General features: G+C 43.7%; 1 protein-coding gene across 4 annotated transcripts in view; it reads right to left on the bottom strand.

The window, feature by feature from the left end:
* The window catches only part of LOC120393911 (complement receptor type 1-like), a 404,201-nt gene that overhangs the window by 16,916 nt on the left and 366,980 nt on the right, over window positions 1-20,305 (bottom strand). For 2 of the 4 annotated variants that reach the window (XM_039518352.1, XM_039518351.1), the window contains exons 24-29: window positions 12,411-12,596; window positions 11,269-11,362; window positions 10,191-10,276; window positions 9,155-9,349; window positions 4,842-5,036; window positions 657-746 (exon numbers count right to left, since the gene is read on the bottom strand). The exons of 1 other annotated variant lie outside the window; for it this stretch is intronic. In XM_039518352.1, the coding sequence (XP_039374286.1) occupies window positions 657-746; window positions 4,842-5,036; window positions 9,155-9,349; window positions 10,191-10,276; window positions 11,269-11,362; window positions 12,411-12,596 (846 nt within the window). The remainder of the gene's footprint in view (window positions 1-656; window positions 747-4,841; window positions 5,037-9,154; window positions 9,350-10,190; window positions 10,277-11,268; window positions 11,363-12,410; window positions 12,597-20,305) is intronic. One more of the 4 variants, XM_039518353.1, reaches the window with a different exon arrangement.

The following is a 20,305-nucleotide window of genomic DNA, read 5'->3' as shown; positions in this document are numbered from 1 at the left end:
GCTCCCTGTCAGCAGTGCAGCGGGGGTGCTAAGGCAGGCTTCCTGCCTGTCCTGGCACCGCAGACCGTGCTGCGCCCTGGAAGCGACCAGCGGCAGGTCCGGCTCCTAGGTGGAGGTGTGTAAGCGGCTCCGCACGGCTCTTTCCTGCAGGCACCCCCCCCCCCACCGCCACAGCTCCCATTGGCTGGGACCTTTATGCAATATTGTAATATAAGTGATACTATGCAGGTAAATCATTCCTGAAACAGCTTTATTTCATATTTGCCTGTGATGCAGCAAAACTGTATGAGCATCCCGAGGATGGAGGCATCCCCACCTATTTCTGAGTCAGAACTCAAACATACAATTACTTCCTGTTCCTTTGGTCTGAACTGCACATTTCTGAATCAAGCAGAAGTCATCTCACTGATGGATGCTCCCAGATTGCTTTGCAACAAGGTTCTTGAATAAGCAGGTTAATTGTATATTGTCACTGATCCACCAAGGAACTTGAAACTAGTTATTGAAGCTAATTTTGAGTAGACCTATTCAGTGAGGGAACGTCTGACATTTCCATCAGCGAAGGGTGGCCCCAGCAAATTTGTTCCAGAGAAAATAAAATACTTACGACCACAAAACTCTCCAATGGTTGACCACTCGGAGTGTGTCTGACTTACCAGGGCTTTTAACAGAGCCACCACCGCACCTGTCTGCCAGTTCTTTGCCATTAGTATCACGACGGAGCCTTCGTGGGGCCCCACACTGATCTATCAGAAAAACATAAGAACACATTCTCATTTAATAGGAGAGAGATTTATTTTAAATAATTTCACACAGCTGCCATTGTTGAAAAGGATCCTGATATGCCTTAGATGCTACAGGGACCTGCCACAGGCCAGGTGAGCCCCGTTGTGGGGGTTCCTCAGGTTTTCCAGTAGCCTATAAGAACAGACAAGCTTCCCACAGCCAGGGGTTTAGGGTATGGCTACACTTGAGAGTTGCAGCGCTGGTGGAGGCTTTCCAGCGCTGCAACTTAGTAACTGTCCACACCTGGTGGTAATTTAACTAAATTACTCTTTTTGTTTTGCTATGATGCCTCTCTTTGTTTTGTTGTGAACTCGGAGCTCCGGGAGCTGCTTATCTAAAAAACAAACACAGCTCTTGTTTGCTGTGATCAATCTGTAACTGACTGTGAACAATCAATTGAGATAACCCACTACCTTGCTGTGAATGAGGCAGGCAGGGGGATGAGTGTTTGCTTGAGGAGAGAAACGGGGCGGGGGGGGGGGGGAGAAAGGGAGTCCTTCTTATCTAGTCTGCAGGCTGTTTGCAGTTGAGAGTAAATGAGGGGGTCAGGGAAATTTTCAGATTTTGCAAGGCAGGGAGCTGATACACAGTGTCGGCTCCAAAAATCCACTCTCTCTCTCTCTCTCTCCCCCGCTCCCTGTCACACTCCCCCACCCCCCTCTTTTGAAAAGCACGTTGCTGCCACTTGAACGCTGGGATAGCTGCCCATAATGCACCACTCCCAACAGCGCTGCAAATGCTGCAAATGTAGCCACACTGCAGCGCTGGTAGCTGTGAGTGAGGCCACACACCAGCCCTTTCCCTACACAGCCGTACGAAGACAGCTGTAACTCCCAGCGCTGTAAAGTGTAGCCATACCCTTAAACTAAAGGCCTCTTCACTGCTGTGCTAGGTCAAGTTATCTAAACAGGAATTAGCTGAGCGAGAGGAACCACGCTGCAAAAGAATGGTGGAGGTGCAGAGAGTGGTTGGATTAGCAGCACAGCGTAGCTGAGTCCCCACTGAACAACAAGCTCCAGCCTAAGCAACTCTCATGCTCCCACCAGCACTCCAAGTGGGCCAGATTTTGAACCCAAAATTCTATACATTTATCAAATCTAAGTTCTTCCAATTTACATGAGGAAGTACCAGCTCCTACTGCTCCTTCGGGAGGCACAGTTGCGGTTTGACCTGGGTAATTATGACTAAGTCAAAAAGAAGAGGAAAAAGCAGCTGTGAACATTACATCAGTTCCCCATCACCAGCTGCCCACTCAGAGTCAGGAGCTTGCCAAACTAATGTTTAGGAATTTGCATCTTTAGAGGGAAGACATATTTCTCCCACTTACACATTGTCACAGCGAGAGCCCAGGTACTATTAGTTGGGCTATGCTGCAGACTACTGCTGGGATCCCATTCTTATATTCTAGGGGATGCCCATAGCAACCCCTACATTGAGCTGCCTACCATTTCCCTTTAAGAGCTCTGATAGTTCCGTGGTTTGAGCAGGGATGTGAAAGGCGCAGTGTGGTGCCTCTTGTTGTCACCATCAGTTACAAACTACCAAAATCTGTCATTTCCCTTCAGTTTTACTCATCAAAACTTCCGAGAGGGACTTCTAAAACCCCTGAACCTGTTGTTCTCATTGAGCATTCGTTGCAAGGTGTTGCCATGTGCAACTCAGAACTATGCATCTCCATCCCTCACATCAAAATATCCTTTGGCCTAGGAGAACGAGAATCGTGTTGGGAACCAGGAGATGATGAGTTCAACTTTCATTATTTCTACTGACTGGGGTTAACAATCCTGTGCCCTTCAAAACCCAAGTTATCATGGAGCAACCCATCTTCCCTGAATGAAAGCTACACAAGCTAGAAGAGAACCCGGATCTCTAATATGGCAGACCCAAGTCTCATCCACTTAGCCTAACTGAAAGAATTTGCCAAATCTAAATACTTGGCTACGCGGTGTGTACGATGACGTTATGCGTACATATATAATCCATTGTCTTAGTGTGTTGGGTATCCTCCTCTTGTGGTTGGTCTAGATAACAATTTATTCCTGCTGTCACCTGTTATAATTAGTTCTACAACTTGACAGAGGTCTATCCTGCAGTACCTTAGGCCCAAGAGTCAAACCTCAATGACACGTGGAGGTGGAGGACGAGACATTAGTTCCACATAGACTTTTCTTTTTTCTTTTTAAAAAGCCCAGAAGTTACATAAAACCCACAGCAGACACAAGTTATTAAAATTGCAAAGCATTCAGCAGTTAGGAAACCACAGAATTAAGGTTACCCATGAGATCTTAATTTTTCCTCCTTGTGTGTACATGCAGCGACAGCCACTTTTTAAGGATTATGTTTCCAACAGCAATCAGGTTTCCCATAAGTTATATCTTTAGATGATTAATGGCTAACTCAATTTCCTCATGTTCATGGGTTTGCCCAGCAATCAAAATATTGTAAAAGCAGCAAAGAGTCCTGTGGCACCTTATAGATTAACAGACATTTTAGAGCATGAGCTTTCGTGGGTGAATACCCACTTCGTCGGATGCATGTAGTGGAAATTTCCAGGGGCAGGTATATATATGTAAGCAAGAAGCAGGCTAGAGATAAGGAGGTTGGTCCTGAAGTTTTTTTGCTGCAGGATGGCCACCTTAAGATCTGCTATTGTGTGGCCAAGGAGGTTCTCCTACAGGTTTTTGTATATTGCTATTCCTAATAGCTGATTTGTGTCCATTTATCCTTTTCCATACAGACTGTCCAATTTGGCCGATATACATAGCAGAGAGGCATTGCTGGCATATGACGGCGTACATTACATTGGTGGACGTGATGGCAACATTAACACCACCCTATACTGAAAACCTACCGACAGCTATGCCTACCTTCATACCTCCAGCTTCCGTCCTGGGCACACCACACGATCCATTGTCTACAGCCAAGCACTGAGGTACAACCGCATCTGCTCTAACCCCTCAGACAGAGACCAACACCTACAAAATCTCCACCAAGCATTCTCAAAACTACAATACCCGCTCGAGGAAATAAGGAAATGGATCAACAGAGCCAGATGTGTACCCAGAAGCCTCCTACTGCAAGACAAACGCAAGAAAGAAACCAACAGGACTCCACTGGCCATCACATACAGTTCCCAGCTAAAACCCCTCCAACGCATCATCAGGGATCTACAACCCATCCTGGACAATGATCCCACACTTTCACAGGCCTTGGGTGGCAGGCCAGTCCTTGCCCACAGACAACCTGCCAACCTGAAGCATATCCTCACCAGTAACTGCACACCGCACCATAGTAACTCTAACTCAGGAACCAATCCATGCAACAAACCTCGATGCCAACTCTGCCCACATATCTACACCAGCGACACCATCACAGGACCTAACCAGATCAGCCACACTATCACGGTTCATTCACCTGCACGTCCACCAATGTAATATACGCCATCATATGCCAGCAATGCCCCTCTGCTATGTACATCGGCCAAACTGGACAATCTCTACGGAAAAGGATAAATGGACACAAATCAGATATTAGGAATGGCAATATATAAAAACCTGTAGGAGAACACTTCAATCTCACTGGACACACAATAGCAGATCTTAAGGTGGCCATCCTGCAGCAAAAAAACTTCAGGACCAGACTTCAAAGAGAAACTGCTGAGCTTCAGTTTATCTGCAAACTGGACACCATCAGCTCAGGATTAAACAAAGACTGTGAATGGCTTGCCAACTACAAAACCAGTTTCTCCTCCCTTGGTTTTCACACCTCAACTGCTAGAACAGGGCCTCATCCTCCCTGATTGAACTAACCTCCTTATCTCTAGCCTGCTTCTTGCTTGCATATATAGACCTGCCCTGGAAATTTCCACTACATGCATCCGATGAAGTGGGTATTCACCCACAGCTCATGCTTCAAAATGTCTGTTAATCTATAAGGTGCCACAGGACTCTCTGCTGCTTTTACAGATCCAGACTAACACGGCTACCCTCTGATACTAATCAAAATATTGTTTTTTTCTGGTGGAAGTAGAACAAGAAGAAGATAAAACCAGTCACCTTTGCATTCAGGGACAGACCCATTCCAGACTCCACTGATGTTATCTTTAGTTGTACAGTGAATGGAGGCCTCTCCAATAAGTGAGAAATTATGGACACATTTGTAAGTTACCGATGAGTTACAGACAAAGATTTCCACGTTGCTACCATTGTGCGTCCCATTGGCAATATTAGGAGGAGGAGAACAAGTAATCGCTGAAGGAAAAGAGAATGGCATCATGAATATTAATGCACATTTCAGTTAGAGGTGAACTGTAAAGATTAAGTAAACATTTGTTTACAATTCCTCCCCACAAGGGGAAAAAAAATTCAACCATTAGAGAGTGTAATTAGTACTGTGTCTTAACAAAATGTGAGGCAATACCTTCTTTAGATTGACAAGACTTTCTGTTTTCAAACTTTTCTCCACTGCCAACATCCTTTCAGCTAGAAGATTTTGGCTTCATTAAACAAATCCTGGATAACAGCTGGATAACAGCCTCATCAGAACACACCCCTCCGCGACATTATACACAAAGAACTGTGGGAGGGGGTAGAATTGGTGCGAGTGGGGGTGGGAAAGACCAGGAGGGCCACAGGAGGGTGCGGGAGAAAGCCCAGGGGTGGGCTGGGCAGCAGCCAAAAATGTTTTTGTTTGGGGCGGCAAAAAACCTAGAGCCATCCCCGCATACAGCACAGCACCCAACTCTATGGGTAACATCTTCTTAAAGGGAAAGATCCAAACGTGTATAACTTTGTTTTAAACTAAATTATGGTACCTGCTGTAGCCAAGTATCAGGGCTTTGCATGTCTGTATTCTATTCTGTTTGACAAACATAGGCTATATCTTAATACTGATGTGAATTTCTTGTGCAGTCTTAGACTCAAGTAGTCTGGCATGCCTGATAAGGAAAATACTTGATGTATATAATAGGCCATATATTTTTATGTGCAAAAATCCTTGTCCACATCAAAGATAGAGATGTTTTCCCAATATACTAATTAGTGCTATTTGTAGCTTTCTCTGTGGCTCCCTGAATGCAGCGTGTCTCTTCTGTTTGGTATGTGGCATTTTAGCATGAATTTCTGATAATGTGTTCTTTCTGGTAATAAGTGCCTTTCTGGTAAATGTGTGCACAGAACACAGACAAGATTGGTTCCCATATGGTTACAGAACTGCAAAAAAGTGGAACAATTTTCAGCTTGTGTGATTGGAGGCTATCTGGATCCATATTATAAGACTGTCCTACATAAATGAGGAAAAGTTGAGGTGTCTTTATTATTCTTTCGTTTCACTCTTCATTTCTATGGGGAATTTGCCAATGCAATATCACTGTCTTCCTTTTAAACAACTTAAATAAAAAAGGGGCAATAGCTGCTGAAAATAGCAATTCCAGGCCTAATAACCACTGGGAAGCATTTGTTGCTCAATTTTATCCTACTTTTTTTATAGCATGTTACTGTGGATCAGTATATTTGATTTGGGAGAAATGAAGTAACAGCTGCCCAAATTGAGCTTGAGCACTCCTGAATTTTGAGGGTGTTCAAATCTGGAAGGGAGATGCTAGATTCCCTTTCTGAATATTAGCTATATCTGGAAAGGAAAAGTCAATTTCTGCTTCCATGTCTCAGAAGTGGAAATCCTCCTATGTGCCTGGCACTGTATCTAAAGCTGCCCAGGTCCTCTAGTAGAGCTTCCCCTCCCTTACTTTTCATTTTAAATTCTAGTGGGATTCATGTACCTCCCTTGCTAGACTTCAGATAGAGAGATGCACTGTCCATTTAGTCCATCCAATTCTTTGGGGGCTGCAAGGTGAGATCACACCAGTACCCCTAATCCAGTCTGTGGATGACTTCTGAAGGGGATATCAGTGCCAACGCCTTCTACTCCTTGGGCATACTTGTTCCCCGTTGCGTTCACAGTGCCACCTCGTTCTAGCAGTGAGCTCTCCATTCACAGCAAGCTGCAGCATGAGGACTCAGTTACCTCACGCCCTCCCCCTCTCATTCCTGCTGATTGCTGCCAAGGGAATGCTGGGAAATGTAGTTCTTTCCCTTCTCCAGGACAGGCTCTATAGGCAGGGAGCCAACCAAGGAACTACAGCTCCCAGGGCCCCCTGTTGGTTCTCAGCTCCCATGCTGGATCCCTGCCGCCCCTGCAAATGTGCCGCCCCAACCACCTGCTTGCTTTGCTGGTGCCTAGAGCTGGCCCTGGCTGTATGTAGATTATCAGGCCCGTCCCCCACCCCCCTCCAGTAAACTACATCATTGTAGGAAGCCATCAGGAATTTGGGTCAAGAGATCTACATACAATGACATTCTGGAACTGAACTTCCCCACTTTTGGGAGAGTTTAATACTAAAGTAGCGAGGTGACCAACTTGCCTAATGCCTCTGAAAAAGCCTCCATCCCAGCTGTTAGGCTGGGTAACTCAGCAAGAATAAAACCAAGTTGTTGCTGCTGCTTGAATACCAAGTACATAAATGCACTGTTACCTAAATGCAATAGTGTGCGTGTAAGCAGAGTCAGGATGAGATCTACCCTGACATCTGGTGGTACATTATGAGGAGTGGGCAAAGGAATTTTAGGAATGTGCATTTGCATTGGTAAACCCACTCCACTTAGCATAACGCACAGCAGCATGGGATGGTTATTTTCACACTGTGGAATCCCCAATTTCTTTGTTATTGGGGCAGGAAGGAAAAAAAAGTGCTGTTACCTTAATTATGTGAATGAGGAACTATGAGACTGCTTTATGACAGAAATGACTCAACCTACATTAAATAGTACTTGCTAGACAAGGGACATGGGTTCCAAAACCCAGTGAATTGAGAGAGGCTGGGGACAGGTATCTGTACTTGGTGGTGCAGGCTCCTTGTGTGAGCCAGAGGCCCCAGTTTTGCCTATGCCTCTCTCCACTGTGGAATGTCAGAGTTAATTTTTGATTCCCTTAAGACTCTAGATACAGGTTACTGAGATGAACTCACTTTGGACCAGTAGTGCACTAGCACTGGGCTCCCCTACTGTGAATTGAAATCACTAAGAGTTGAAATCACTGGAATCGCTGAGCTAAGAGCACTGAGTACTGTGCTAACCAGTGGGGGAGCCTGAAGCTATACTGTGGAGCAGAGCAGCTGGCAGAGTGGAGCGAGCAGTTTCCGAGGACGGCTGGAGCGGCTCACAGGACAGCTAGTGGACCAGAGCAGCTGGTAGAGCGGAGCAGCTGTGGGACGGGTGGAGCAGCCCACGGAGCGAGCGGAGCTGAGCAGTTGCGGGGACGACTAGTGGAAGCAGAACCCCGTGAAGAGGCAGGGCAGTTGGCCCCAAACCACGTAAGGTGCCCCTTGCTACCGAGGCTGGGGAGGGGGACCTCTGCAGGTAGACTCTCGAACTCTGGGGCTGCCTGACCCGGGACAGAGACTTTTGGATTGTGGGACTTTTGGGACTGTGGGTGATTTGGGGGGTTGCTGGACTCAAGAGACCAGAGAGAAGGACACGGCCCAATTTCCTTGGGTGGGTCTTTGCTCACGGTTTAATCTATGAACTCTAGCTGAGGTATTTTCCCAATTTAATGCTTGTTGTTTACCTCATGTAATTAAATCTTTTCTGCTACACCAAGACTCTGTGCTTGCGAGAGAAATGTGCCTCCTTGAGGCGCCCAGGGGTGTGTGTAAGGTTTTCCCAGGTCACTGGGTGGGGGCTCGAGCTGGTTTTGCATTACATTGTAGGGAAGGGACCCATATGTATTGAACCCGGCCCTTGCTGCTATTGTTTCGGCCTGGCAGAAGGGTTACATGCGTAAACACTGCCCTCGCCCAAAGGAGGATTGTCAAATGACCTTTCTTTTCCCCTTCTAAGAACTTTATGGCTGGGATATGAACTCACAGAAGCCTGAGCCTTCACTGCCAAGGAGCCCTCCCAGAGAGTTCTGAAAAATAGGATTCCCAAACAATCCTTCTTGTAAGCCCCTCTCTCTCCCTCCCCTTTAGCACTGAGTAGTAGGGTACTGGCATAAAAGTAAAACAGTAGTTTAAGAGTTTATCTCATCTAAAATCAACTGTTTGTGACATGAGAATTAACTGCAATCTTGGAATGCTGAAGGGAGGCAAAAAATACAGGAGGTATTAGAGGCAAAAATGGTTTCCAGGAATGATTTATGAAGTGTCCATCATTCTTCAGTTTTCCAACAATAACTAGATTTCACGATACGTATTTAGGGGGACTAAGCACTAACTGAATCTTCTCAGGTTTATGGGTTTACTTAGCAATCAAAATATAGTTTTTCCTGGGAGGAGTTGGTAGAATAAGAAGGGGATAAAACAGGCGCTACTAACCTTTGCATTCAGGGGCAGGCCCACTCCACTCTCCATTGACGTTATCTTTTGTTGTACAATGAATGGAGGCCTCTCCAATAAGAGAGAAGCCCTGGTCACATTTGTAAGTTACTGCTGAGCCAAAGGAAAACTCTTGTTCACTCTGACCAGTATGGGATCCATTGGCAATATCAGGAGGTGGAAGACAAGGTATTGCTGAAGCAAAGAATGTCAACATGAAAATTAAAGGTTACATTGAAGGTGAGCGGAAGAGAGTTTCACTAAGAAAGTTGTCTTAGATCCCCAGAAAGCTATTTAGCCATTTGGAAGGGGACTTAACATTGCATTTAACATTTGAAGCAGATTCTGAAGGTTTTTCTACCATTAGGCTTGACCCATGCCAGTCGTCCATTGCTCAAGGATGCTCCATAAAACACCAGCTCTGGAAGATGAACTTACCAGAGAGTGCCTCCCCAACATCAGCCTCAGGAACCAGAACCTTTTCCCCGCCATCTCTGGAGGTAGTGTTGTTCCACCAGCAAAAAACTAAGCTAGGACATTGCTTGTAGCAGCAGCTGATTCTAGAAACTGGATATCAGCTGCATGATTGACAGACCAAGCCCAGAAAGCATCCAAGAGATCAAATTAAGGTAGAGGCAAATTAATTGCGATTCACTCCAAAAGAGCGTCAGATTTTAAGTGGACAGTCAGATTTGGGAAGGATCAAAACTTCTTGAAGTCATTATCATGCCTTTTACTTAGTGAACTGCAGGATTTCACAGATACAACAGCAAAGAGGAGCCATGAGGCCTGTTGGATTGTGCGTATTAAACAGTGCCAGGTGAACAATCTAAAGGGACTCTTTAAAGAAAAAATTGATTCTGTAGGAGTCATCCAAACACCATGGTGAACCACAGTATGATTTCATTCCTCCCACCAACTCAACTGTCATTTGGATTAAATGTCAAAGTAAGAACAGACTGACTCCGCTGAAGCACCAACTAGGCTGCATCATCTCCAGACGTGAACTGTTCTTAAGACCATTGTATTAGTTTACCTTGGCAATGTGGAAGCCTCTTATCCCAATTAACTCCATTTCCCACAACCACACATTGGGCAGAAATCGTTCCAATTAATCTGTACCTAAAGAAAGAAAAAAGCTTCAAGTTTGTTACTCATGTGAGCAAAGAACTAGTTAACAGTCCAGAAAGATGGAACTTGGTTTTTCTGCCAGAAGGTGCAGACAAACCATTGGAAAAGGGACACATCTAACACCATAGGACCAAGAAACACTAAGGCCAGGTCTACACTACACATCTATATCAGTACAACTACGTTGCTCAGAGGTGTGAAAAATCCATATCCCTGAGTGACAGTTATACTGGCCTAACCCCCTCCAACATAGACAGCGCTATGTCGACAGGAGAACTCCCGCCCGCATAGCTACTGCCTCTTGGCGAGATGGATTAACTATGCTGACAGGAGAGGCTCTCCCATCAGTAGAGGAGCAGCTTTATATACAAGACTACAGCTGTGCCGCTGTACGTGAAGACCAAACCCTGTGTAGTTAAAGGCAAGAAAGAGCTACAGACCAGAGGATATAGCTCCTCAAAGTGTTAACAGGACAGAGTCCTCACTTCTGGGCTAGGCTTATCAAATGCTTGAGAATACTTGTTAATCCTCGGCAAAGGGGAACAAATTATCCCTCTTCTAAATTAGAAATTTTTGCACTCCTATCTCCAGTAGGTGACAGAAGGCCCTACCACCTCTGCTACAGAACTCTTCAAATACCCAGAAAACTAGTTAATTTACAGATCACATGACCCAACCCCTACAGAATGATCTCCTGAGGCCTCTAGGCTGAGATCTTCAAAAGCACCTGAGCGAGTTAGGTACCCATCTCCCACTGCATGACAACCGTAGCCAGGTGGCTATCTATCTTCCTTCAACTCCTTTGAAAAAATCGCAGGTGTAATTCTTAACAAGGGCCCAGGCCAGAGCTACAGATTTACAGCACACCACTCACTTATGTTCTTGAAGTTAAGCAGGCTTTCTACTCTCATTTTGCCAGACTTCACCAGCACTTTTACACCAGTCTAGGTTCTGTTAGTCAAAAGAAGCAACTTGCCACTCACCCTTCATCACACGAGAAGTTTGCTGTTGCACCAACCTGGTGATCCGTTAAATGAACCCTGCCATTTTCTAGTTCTAGTTGTTTACACAGTCTTCCTATAAGAGAACAAGATTAATATTAGCGTTACCTCATATTACCTTACTGGGAAAAAGGGGATATGGTAACTTGCACTCCCTAACATAGCAAATACCATGGCAGATCAAAGCCAATGGTCTGGGAGTTCAAGATCTGTCCTGTACGACAGCAGTCAGCACCAAAGGCTACAGAGGAAATCTTACAACCCACATTATGGATAATTGTGTAACATGCCCAGGGGAAGTGAGAAGAAGCGGAAGCGGGATGATGCTTCCTAATCCCACACAGACAGTGGCTGCCTTATATCCTGAATCAAGAGAATTAAGAACACATTTGTGTTTGCTGGACCAGGTTCTAAGTGTCTCATCCTTTTTTGAATTGTACCATGTTCTTTGCCTCCAAAGAAAGGCATCATAAATATTAATGCACATTTCAGTTAGAGTTGAATTGTAAAGATTAAGTAAACAATTTGTTTACAATTCCTCCCAAAATGAGGATTGTACAATGACCTTTATTTCCCTCTCCTAAGAATTTTATGGCTGGGATATGAACTCACAGAAGCCTGAGCCTTCACTGCCAAGGAGCCCTCCCAGAGAGTTCTGAAAAAATAGGGTTCCCAAACAATCCTGCTTGTAAGCCCCCCTCTCTCTCCCTCCCCCAGCACTGAGTAGTACAGTACTGGCATAAAAGCAAAACCTTAGTTTAAGAGTTTATCTCCATCTAAAATCAACCGTTTGTGACATGAGAATTAACTGCAACCTTGGAACGCTGAAGGGAGACAAACAAATACAGGAGGTATTAGAGGCAAAAATGGTTTCCAGGAATGATTTATGAAGTGTCCGTCATTCTTCAGTTTTCCAACCGTAACTAGTTTTCATGATAAGTATTTAGGGGGACTAAGCACTAACTGAATTTCCTCAGGTTTATGGGTTTATTTAGCAATCAAAACATAGTTTTTTCCTGGGAAGAGATAGTAAAATAAGAAGGGGATACCCAATTGAAGAGAGATTTCTAACTGTGTCAAGATGGCTTGCACATCAGTTGAAATGTAAAAGCAAAGATACTCACCAACACAAAACTCAGGGTCTACTGACCATGTTGAATTTGCAAGACATACAACTAAAGGAGACTTTCCAGAGCCCAAAACGTATCCTGGGCGACAGGAGTATTTCAGTTTGGTCCCAACAGGGTAGGAATCGTTCACTGTCGCAGGCAGCTCAGCAAAACTCAATCTTGGAGGAGAATCACAAATGCCTAGCAAGAGAGAGACAAGGAAGGGAAAAAGTTAACTATGAGAGATATTCAGTAGTCTGTTGTAACAGAATAATCGTTTTTGAGAAGTCACAAACAAGTACATCCAAATTGTCCCCAATAAAATTGTTTTCATTAGAGCCTTGAAGCTAGTTCATTGAATGGGCTTGATACAAAACCGCACAGTAAAATTTTACATTATTTACCATGTATACATCACTCTGAGCATGTATGGTAAGGTAAGGTAAGTACATTGTGCAAAACTGGACATTCCTCCACCTCACAGGGCTTACGATCTAACGCAGCACAGGCTCAGAGACACTGTTACAACCATACAGAGTGACATGAAAGAAGGTGATGTACAGGGCAAAGGAGACCAAGGGAGCAATCTATACACGAGTAGATGAAACTTGTCTGGCATTATAAACAAGTGAAACAACTGGTGGAAAGCTCTCTGAGACAGCTGATTTTCATATTTTCATGCGATGCATGGAAGCTGTATGACGAGCATGTGGACAAGTGCCAATGAAAGCGAAGTCAGGAAAGTAACAGAAATTCTTCCCAATTTTCTGTATTTTATTTTCTAAGGGCCAACTGATCCTAAATTTTCAGGACTTTCCATCCCATTGGCTTTATTAGGAGTATGAGGAGAACAAGTAATCATTGACGGAAAAGAGAACGGCATCATAAATGTTAAGGCACATTTCAGTTACAGTTGAATTGTAAAGATTAAGTAAACATTTGTTTACAATTCCTCCCAAAAAGGGGGGGGGAATTAACACTTTGAGAGTGTATTTCGTACTCTGTTGTAACAAAATGTGAGGCATTACCTTCTTTAGATTTACAAGACTTTCTGCTTTCAAACTTTTCTCCACTCCCAACATCCATTCATCTAGAAGATTTTTGGCTCCATTGAACAAATCCCGGATAACAGTTTTATCAGACCACATCCCTCCCTCACATTATATTTAAGGAGCTGAGACTCTTTGATTGACATCCTTGAAAGACAATAGTTGCGCTTCTACAATGTTCCAGAAGCTGAAAGCTTAAATTAGAACTTTCCTTCTAACTGCAGCTGGTTCTAGACCAGGTGGCAATAACCTGGTTGACAGATCCACCCCAGGCACTGTCCACAAGGACAAAAGAGTTAAATCAAATAAATTGGGAAGAAGTTTTAAGACTGGGTTTCACTCCGAAATAGCCTCAGATTTTGAGTGTGGAGTCCAGGGTTGGTTGCTTAGTTTTGAGGAAGGGAGGAGAATTGTTAACAGGGAGGAATTACACTAAATAAACAAAAGTTGGATGACAGACTTCAAAAGCAGCAGAGATTATTTGTAAAAGCAGCAAAGAGTCCCGTGGCACCTTATAGACTAACAGGCGTTATGGAGCATGAGCTTTTATGGGCAAATAGAGATTATTTGGTGAGGAATGAGAAACTAATCGAACCCCACCATCCCAGTGTTCAGGGTTCAATTGTGTTTAGGTCATTAGTTGGACTGGAATCTATACACCAGACAGCAAGCTCAAGAGGAATGCTCTGTAGAGATAGAGAGGGCTGTGGGGTTTTTTTTGTTTGTTTGAAATGTGGCTTCTACAGAAGGCACCAGCAACACAATGGATCCTCCTATACTTCCATCATGTCTCCCCCTTCCCAAAAATATCTATATGATTGACATAATCTAAATCAAGTGAATATAAAATACACATGAAAATTCTGTAACCGGGGCCAGCTCTGCAGAAGCAAAAAAGGCCTATTATGTACATAAAGTTAATTCCTAATTGGGTATGCCAGACTACTTGAGTCTAAGACTGCACAAGAAATTCACATCAGTATTAAGATATAGCCTATGTTTGTCAAACAGAATATAATACATACATGCAAAGCCTGATACTTGACTACAGCAGGTACCAAAATGTATTTTAAAATAAAGTTATACAACTTTGGATCTTTCCCTTTAAGAAGGCGTTACCCATACAGTTGGGTGCTAGTCTACATACAGCACATCAGGCCCCTCCCCCAACCCCCTCCAGTAAACTGCACAAGTTAAACATCATCATTGTATGAAGCTATCTACATACATAAGAACGGCTGTACCGGGTCAGACCAAAGGTCCATCTAGCCCAGTATCTGTCTACCGACAGTGGCCAATGCCAGGTGCCCGGAGGAGTGAACCTAACAGGCAATGATCAAGTGATCTCTCTCCTGCCATCCATCTCCATCCTCTGACGAACAGAGGCTAGGGACACCATTCCTTACCCATCGTGGCTAATAGCCATTAATGGACTTAACCTCCATGAATTTATCTAGTTCTCTTTTAAACCCTGTTAGTCCTAGCCTTCACAACCTCCTCAGGCAGGGAGTTCCACAGGTTGACTCTGTGCTGTGTGAAGAACTTCCTTGCATTTGTTTTAAACGTGCTGCCCATTCATTTCATTTGGTGGTCCCTAGTTCTTATATTATGGGAACAAGTAAATAACTTTTGCTTATTCACTTTCTCCACACCACTTATGATTTTATATACCTCTATCATATCCCCCTCAGTCTTCTCTTTTCCAAGCTGAAAAGTCCTAGCCTCTAATCTCTCCTCATACAGGACCCATTCCAAACCCCCTAATCATTTTAGTTGCCCTTCTCTGAACCTTTTCTAAAGACAGTATATCTTTTTTGAGTTGAGCTCACATCTGTACACAGTATTCAAGATGTGAGTGTATCATGGATTTATATAAGAACAATAAGATATTCTCAGTCTTATTCTCTATCCCCTTTTAATGATTCCTAACATCCTGTTTGCTTTTTGACCGACTCTGCACACTGCATGGACATCTTCAGAGAACTATCCACGATGACTCCAAGATCTTTTTCCTGACTCGTTGTAGTTAAATTAGCCCCCATCATATTGTATGTATAGTTGGGGTTATTTTTTTCAATGTGCATTACTTTACAAGTTATCCACATTAAATTTCATTTGCCATTTTGTTGCCCAATCACTTAGTTTTGTGAGATCTTTTTGAAGTACTTCACAATCTGCTTTGGTCTTATCTATCTTGAGCAGTTTAGTATCATCTGCAAACTTTGCCACCTCACTGTTTACCCCTCTCTCCAGATCATTTATGAATAAATTGAATAGGATTGGTCCCAGGACTGACCCTTGGGGAACACCACTAGTTACCCCTCTCCATTCTGAGAATTTACCATTAATTCCTACCCTTTGTTTCCTGTCTTTTAACCAGTTCTCAATCCATGAAAGGACCTTCCCTTTTATCCCATGACAACTTAATTTACGTAAGAGCCTTTGGTGAGGGAGCCTGTCAAAGGGTTTCTGGAAATCTAAGTACACTATGTCCACCGGATCCCCATTGTCCACATGTTTGTTGACCCCTTCAGAGAACTCTAATAGATTAGTAAGACACGATTTCCCTTTACAGAAACCATGTTGACTATTGCTCAACAGTTTGTTTTTCTATGTGTCTGACAATTTTATTTTTAACTATTGTTTCGACTAATTTGCCCGGTACCGACGTTAGACTTACCAGTCTGTAATTGCCGGGGTCACCCCTAGAGCCCTTTTTAAATATTGGCGTTCCATTAGCTAACTTCCTCCCAAAAAGGGGGAAAAATTAACCCTTTGAGAGTGTAATTCATACTCTGTTGTAACAAAATGTGAGGCATTACCTTCTTTAGATTTACAAGACTTTCTGCTTTCAAACTTTTCTCCACTCCCAACATCCATTCATCTAGAAGATTTTTGGCTCCGTTGAACAAATCCTGGATAACAGTTTTATCAGACCACATCCCTCCCTCACATTATATTTAAGGAGCTGAGACTCTTTGATTGACATCCTTGAAAGACAATAGTTGCGCTTCTACAATGTTCCAGAAGCTGAAAGCTTAAATTAGAACTTTCCTTCTAACTGCAGCTGGTTCTAGACCAGGTAGCAATAACCTGGTTGACAGATCCACCCCAGGCACTGTCCACAAGGACAAAAGAGTTAAATCAAAAAATTGGGAAGAAGTTTTAATACTGGGTTTCACTCCGAAATAGCCTCAGATTTTGAGTGTGGAGTCCAGGGTTGGTTGTTTGGTTTTGAGGGTAAGGGAGGAGAATTGTTAACATGTAGGAATTACACTAAATAAACAAAAGTTGGATGAAAGACTTCAAAAGCAGCAGAGATTATTTGTAAAAGCAGCAAAGAGTCCTGTGGCACCTTATAGACTAACAGATGTTATGGAGCATGAGCTTTCATGGGCGAATAGAGATTATTTGGTGAGGAATGAGAAACTAATCGAACCCCTCCATCCCAGTGTTCAGGGTTCAATTGTGTTTAGGTCATTAGTTGGACTGGAATCTATACACCAGACAGCAAGCTCAAGAGGAATGCTCTGTAGAGATAGAGAGGGCTGTGGGTTTTTTTGTTTGTTTGTAATGTGGCTTTTACAGAAGGCACCAGCAACACAATGGATCCTCCTACACTTTCATCATGTCTCCCCCTTCCCAAAAATATCTATATTATTGACATAATCTAAATCAAGTGAATATAATATACACACGAAAACTCTGTAACCCGGGCCAGCTCTGCAGAAGCAAAAAAAAAGGCCTATTATGTACATAAAGTTACTTCCTAATTGGGTATGCCAGACTACTTGAGTCTAAGACTGCACAAGAAATTCACATCAGTATTAAGATACAGCTTGTGTTTGTCAAACAGAATATAATACATACATGCAAAGCCTGATACTTGACTACAGCAGGTACCAAAATGTATTTTAAAATAAAGTTATACAACTTTGGATCTTTCCCTTTAAGAAGATGTTACCCATACAGTTGGGTGCGGTGCTGTATGTAGACTATCAGGCCCCTCCTCCAACCCCCTCCAGTAAACTGCACAAGTAAAACATCATCATTGTATGAAGCTATCTAGAACATAAGAACGGCCGTACCGGGTCAGACCAAAGGTCCATCTAGCCTAGTATCTGTCTACCGACAGTGGCCAACGCCAGGTGCCCCAGAGGGAGTGAACCTAACAGGCAATGATCAAGTGATCTCTCTCCTGCCATCCATCTCCATCCTCTGACGAACAGAGGCTAAGGACACCATTCCTTACCCATCGTGGCTAATAGCCATTAATGGACTTAACCTCCATGAATTTATCTAGTTCTCTTTTAAACCCTGTTAGTCCTAGCCTTCACAACCTCCTCAGGCAGGGAGTTCCACAGGTTGACTCTGCGCTGTGTGAAGAACTTCCTTGCATTTGTTTTAAACCTGCTGCCCATTCATTTCATTTGGTGGTCCTTAGTTCTTATATTATGGGAACAAGTAAATAACTTTTGCTTATTCACTTTCTTCACACCATTCATGATTTTATATACCTCTATCAAATCCCCCTCAGTCTTCTCTTTTCCAAGCTGAAAAGTCCTAGCCTCTTTAATCTCTCCTCATACAGGACCCATTCCAAACCCCCTAATCATTTTAGTTGCCCTTCTCTGAACCTTTTCTAAAGACAGTATATCTTTTTTGAGATGAGATCACATCTGTACGCAGTATTCAAGATGTGGGTGTATCATGGATTTATATAAGGACAATAAGATATTCTCAGTCTTATTCTCTATCCCCTTTTTAATGATTCCTAACATCCTGTTTGCTTTTTTGACCGCCTCTGCACGCTGCGTGGACATCTTCAGAGAACTATCACGATGACTCCAAGATCTTTTCCTGACTCGTTGTAGCTAAATTAGCCCTCATCATATTGTATGTATAGTTGGGGTTATTTTTTCCAATGTGCATTACTTTACATTTATCCACATTAAATTTCATTTGCCATTTGGTTGCCCAATCACTTAGTTTTGTGAGATCTTTTTGAAGTTCTTCACAATCTGCTTTGGTCTTAACTATCTTGAGCAGTTTAGCATCATCTGCAAACTTTGCCACCTCACTGTTTACCCCTTTCTCCAGATCATTTATGAATAAATTGAATAGGATTGGTCCTAGGACTGACCCTTGGGGACCACCACTAGTTACCCCTCTCCATTCTGAGAATTTACCATTAATTCCTACCCTTTATTCTCTGTCTTTTAACCAGTTCTCAATCCATGAAAGGATCTTCCCTTTTATACCATGACAACTTAATTTACGTAAGAGCCTTTGGTGAGGGACCTTGTCAAAGGCTTTCTGGAAATCTAAGTACACTATGTCCACCGGATCCCCCTTGTCCACATGTTTGTTGACCCCTTCAAAGAACTCTAATAGATTAGTAAGACACGGCAAAGAATCCTGTGGCACCTTATAGACTAACAGATGTTTTGCAGCATGAGCTTTCGTGGGTGAATACCCACTTCTTCGGATGCAAGCAGTGGAAATTTCCAGGGGCAGGTGTGTATATATAAGCAAGCAAGAAGCAGGCTAGAGATAACGAGGTTAGATCAATCAGGGAGGATGGGGCCCTGTTCCAGCAGCTGAGGTGTGAAAACCAAGGGAGGAGAAACTGGTTCTGTAATTGGCAAGCCATTCACAGTCTTTGTTTAGTCCTAAACTGATGGTGTTAAATTTGCAAATGAATTGGAGCTCAGCAGTTTCTCTCTGGAGTCTGGTCCTAAAGTTTTTTTGCTGGAGGATGGCCACCTTAAAATCTGCTATTGTGTGGCCAGGGAGGCTGAAGTGTTCTCCTACAGGTTTTTGTATATTGCCATTCCTAATGTCTGATTTGTGTCCATTTATCCTTTTCCTTAGAGACTGTCCAGTTTGGCCAATGTACATAGCAGAGGGGCATTGCTGACATATGATGGCATATATTACATTGGTGGACGTGCAGGTGAATGAACCGGTGATGGTGTGGCTGATCTGGTTAGGTCCTGTGATGGTGTTGCTGGTGTAGATATGTGGGCAGAGTTGGCATCGAGGTTTGTTGCATGGGTTGGTTCCTGAGCTAGAGTTACTATGGTGCGGTGTGCAGTTGCTGGTGAGAATATGCTTCAGGTTGGCAGGTTGTCTGTGGGCGAGGACTGGCCTGCCACCCAGGGCCTGTGAAAGTGTGGGATCATTGTCCAGGATGGGTTGTAGATCCCTGATGATGCGGTGGAGGGGTTTGAGCTGGGGACTGTATGTGATGGCCAGTGGAGTCCTGTTGGTTTCTTTCTTGGGCTTGTCTTGCAGTAGGAGGCTTCTGGGTACACATCTGGCTCTGTTGATCTGTTTCCTTATTTCCTCATGTAGGTACTGTAGTCTTGAAAATGCTTGGTGGAGATTTTCTAAGTGTTGGTCTCTGTCTGCGGGGTTAGAGCAGATACGGTTGTACCTCAATGCTTGGCTGTAGACAATGGATCTTGTGGTGTGCCGGGATGGAAGCTGGAGGCATGAAGGTAGGCATAGCGGTCGGTAGGTTTTCGGTATAGGGTGGTGTTAATGTGACCACCACTTATTTGCACCGTGGTGTCTAGGAAGTGGACCTCCCGTGTAGATAGGTCCAGGCTGAGGTTGATGGAGGGTGGAAGCTGTTGAAATCATGGTGGAATTTTCTAGAGTCTCCTTCCCATGGGTCCAGATGATGAAGATGTCATCAATGTAGCGTAGGTAGAGAAGAGGCGTGAGTGGACAGGAGCTGAGAGCGTTGTTCCAGGTCAGCCATAAAAATATTGGCATATTGTGGGGCCATGCGGGTGCCCATAAGCGGTGCCACTGATCTGGAGATATATATTGTCATTAAATTTGAAATAGTTG

This window comes from Mauremys reevesii, unplaced genomic scaffold (assembly GCF_016161935.1).
Source record: "Mauremys reevesii isolate NIE-2019 unplaced genomic scaffold, ASM1616193v1 Contig36, whole genome shotgun sequence".
NCBI lineage: Eukaryota > Metazoa > Chordata > Testudines > Geoemydidae > Mauremys > Mauremys reevesii.
This window is presented reverse-complemented; position numbering and strand designations above follow the sequence as displayed.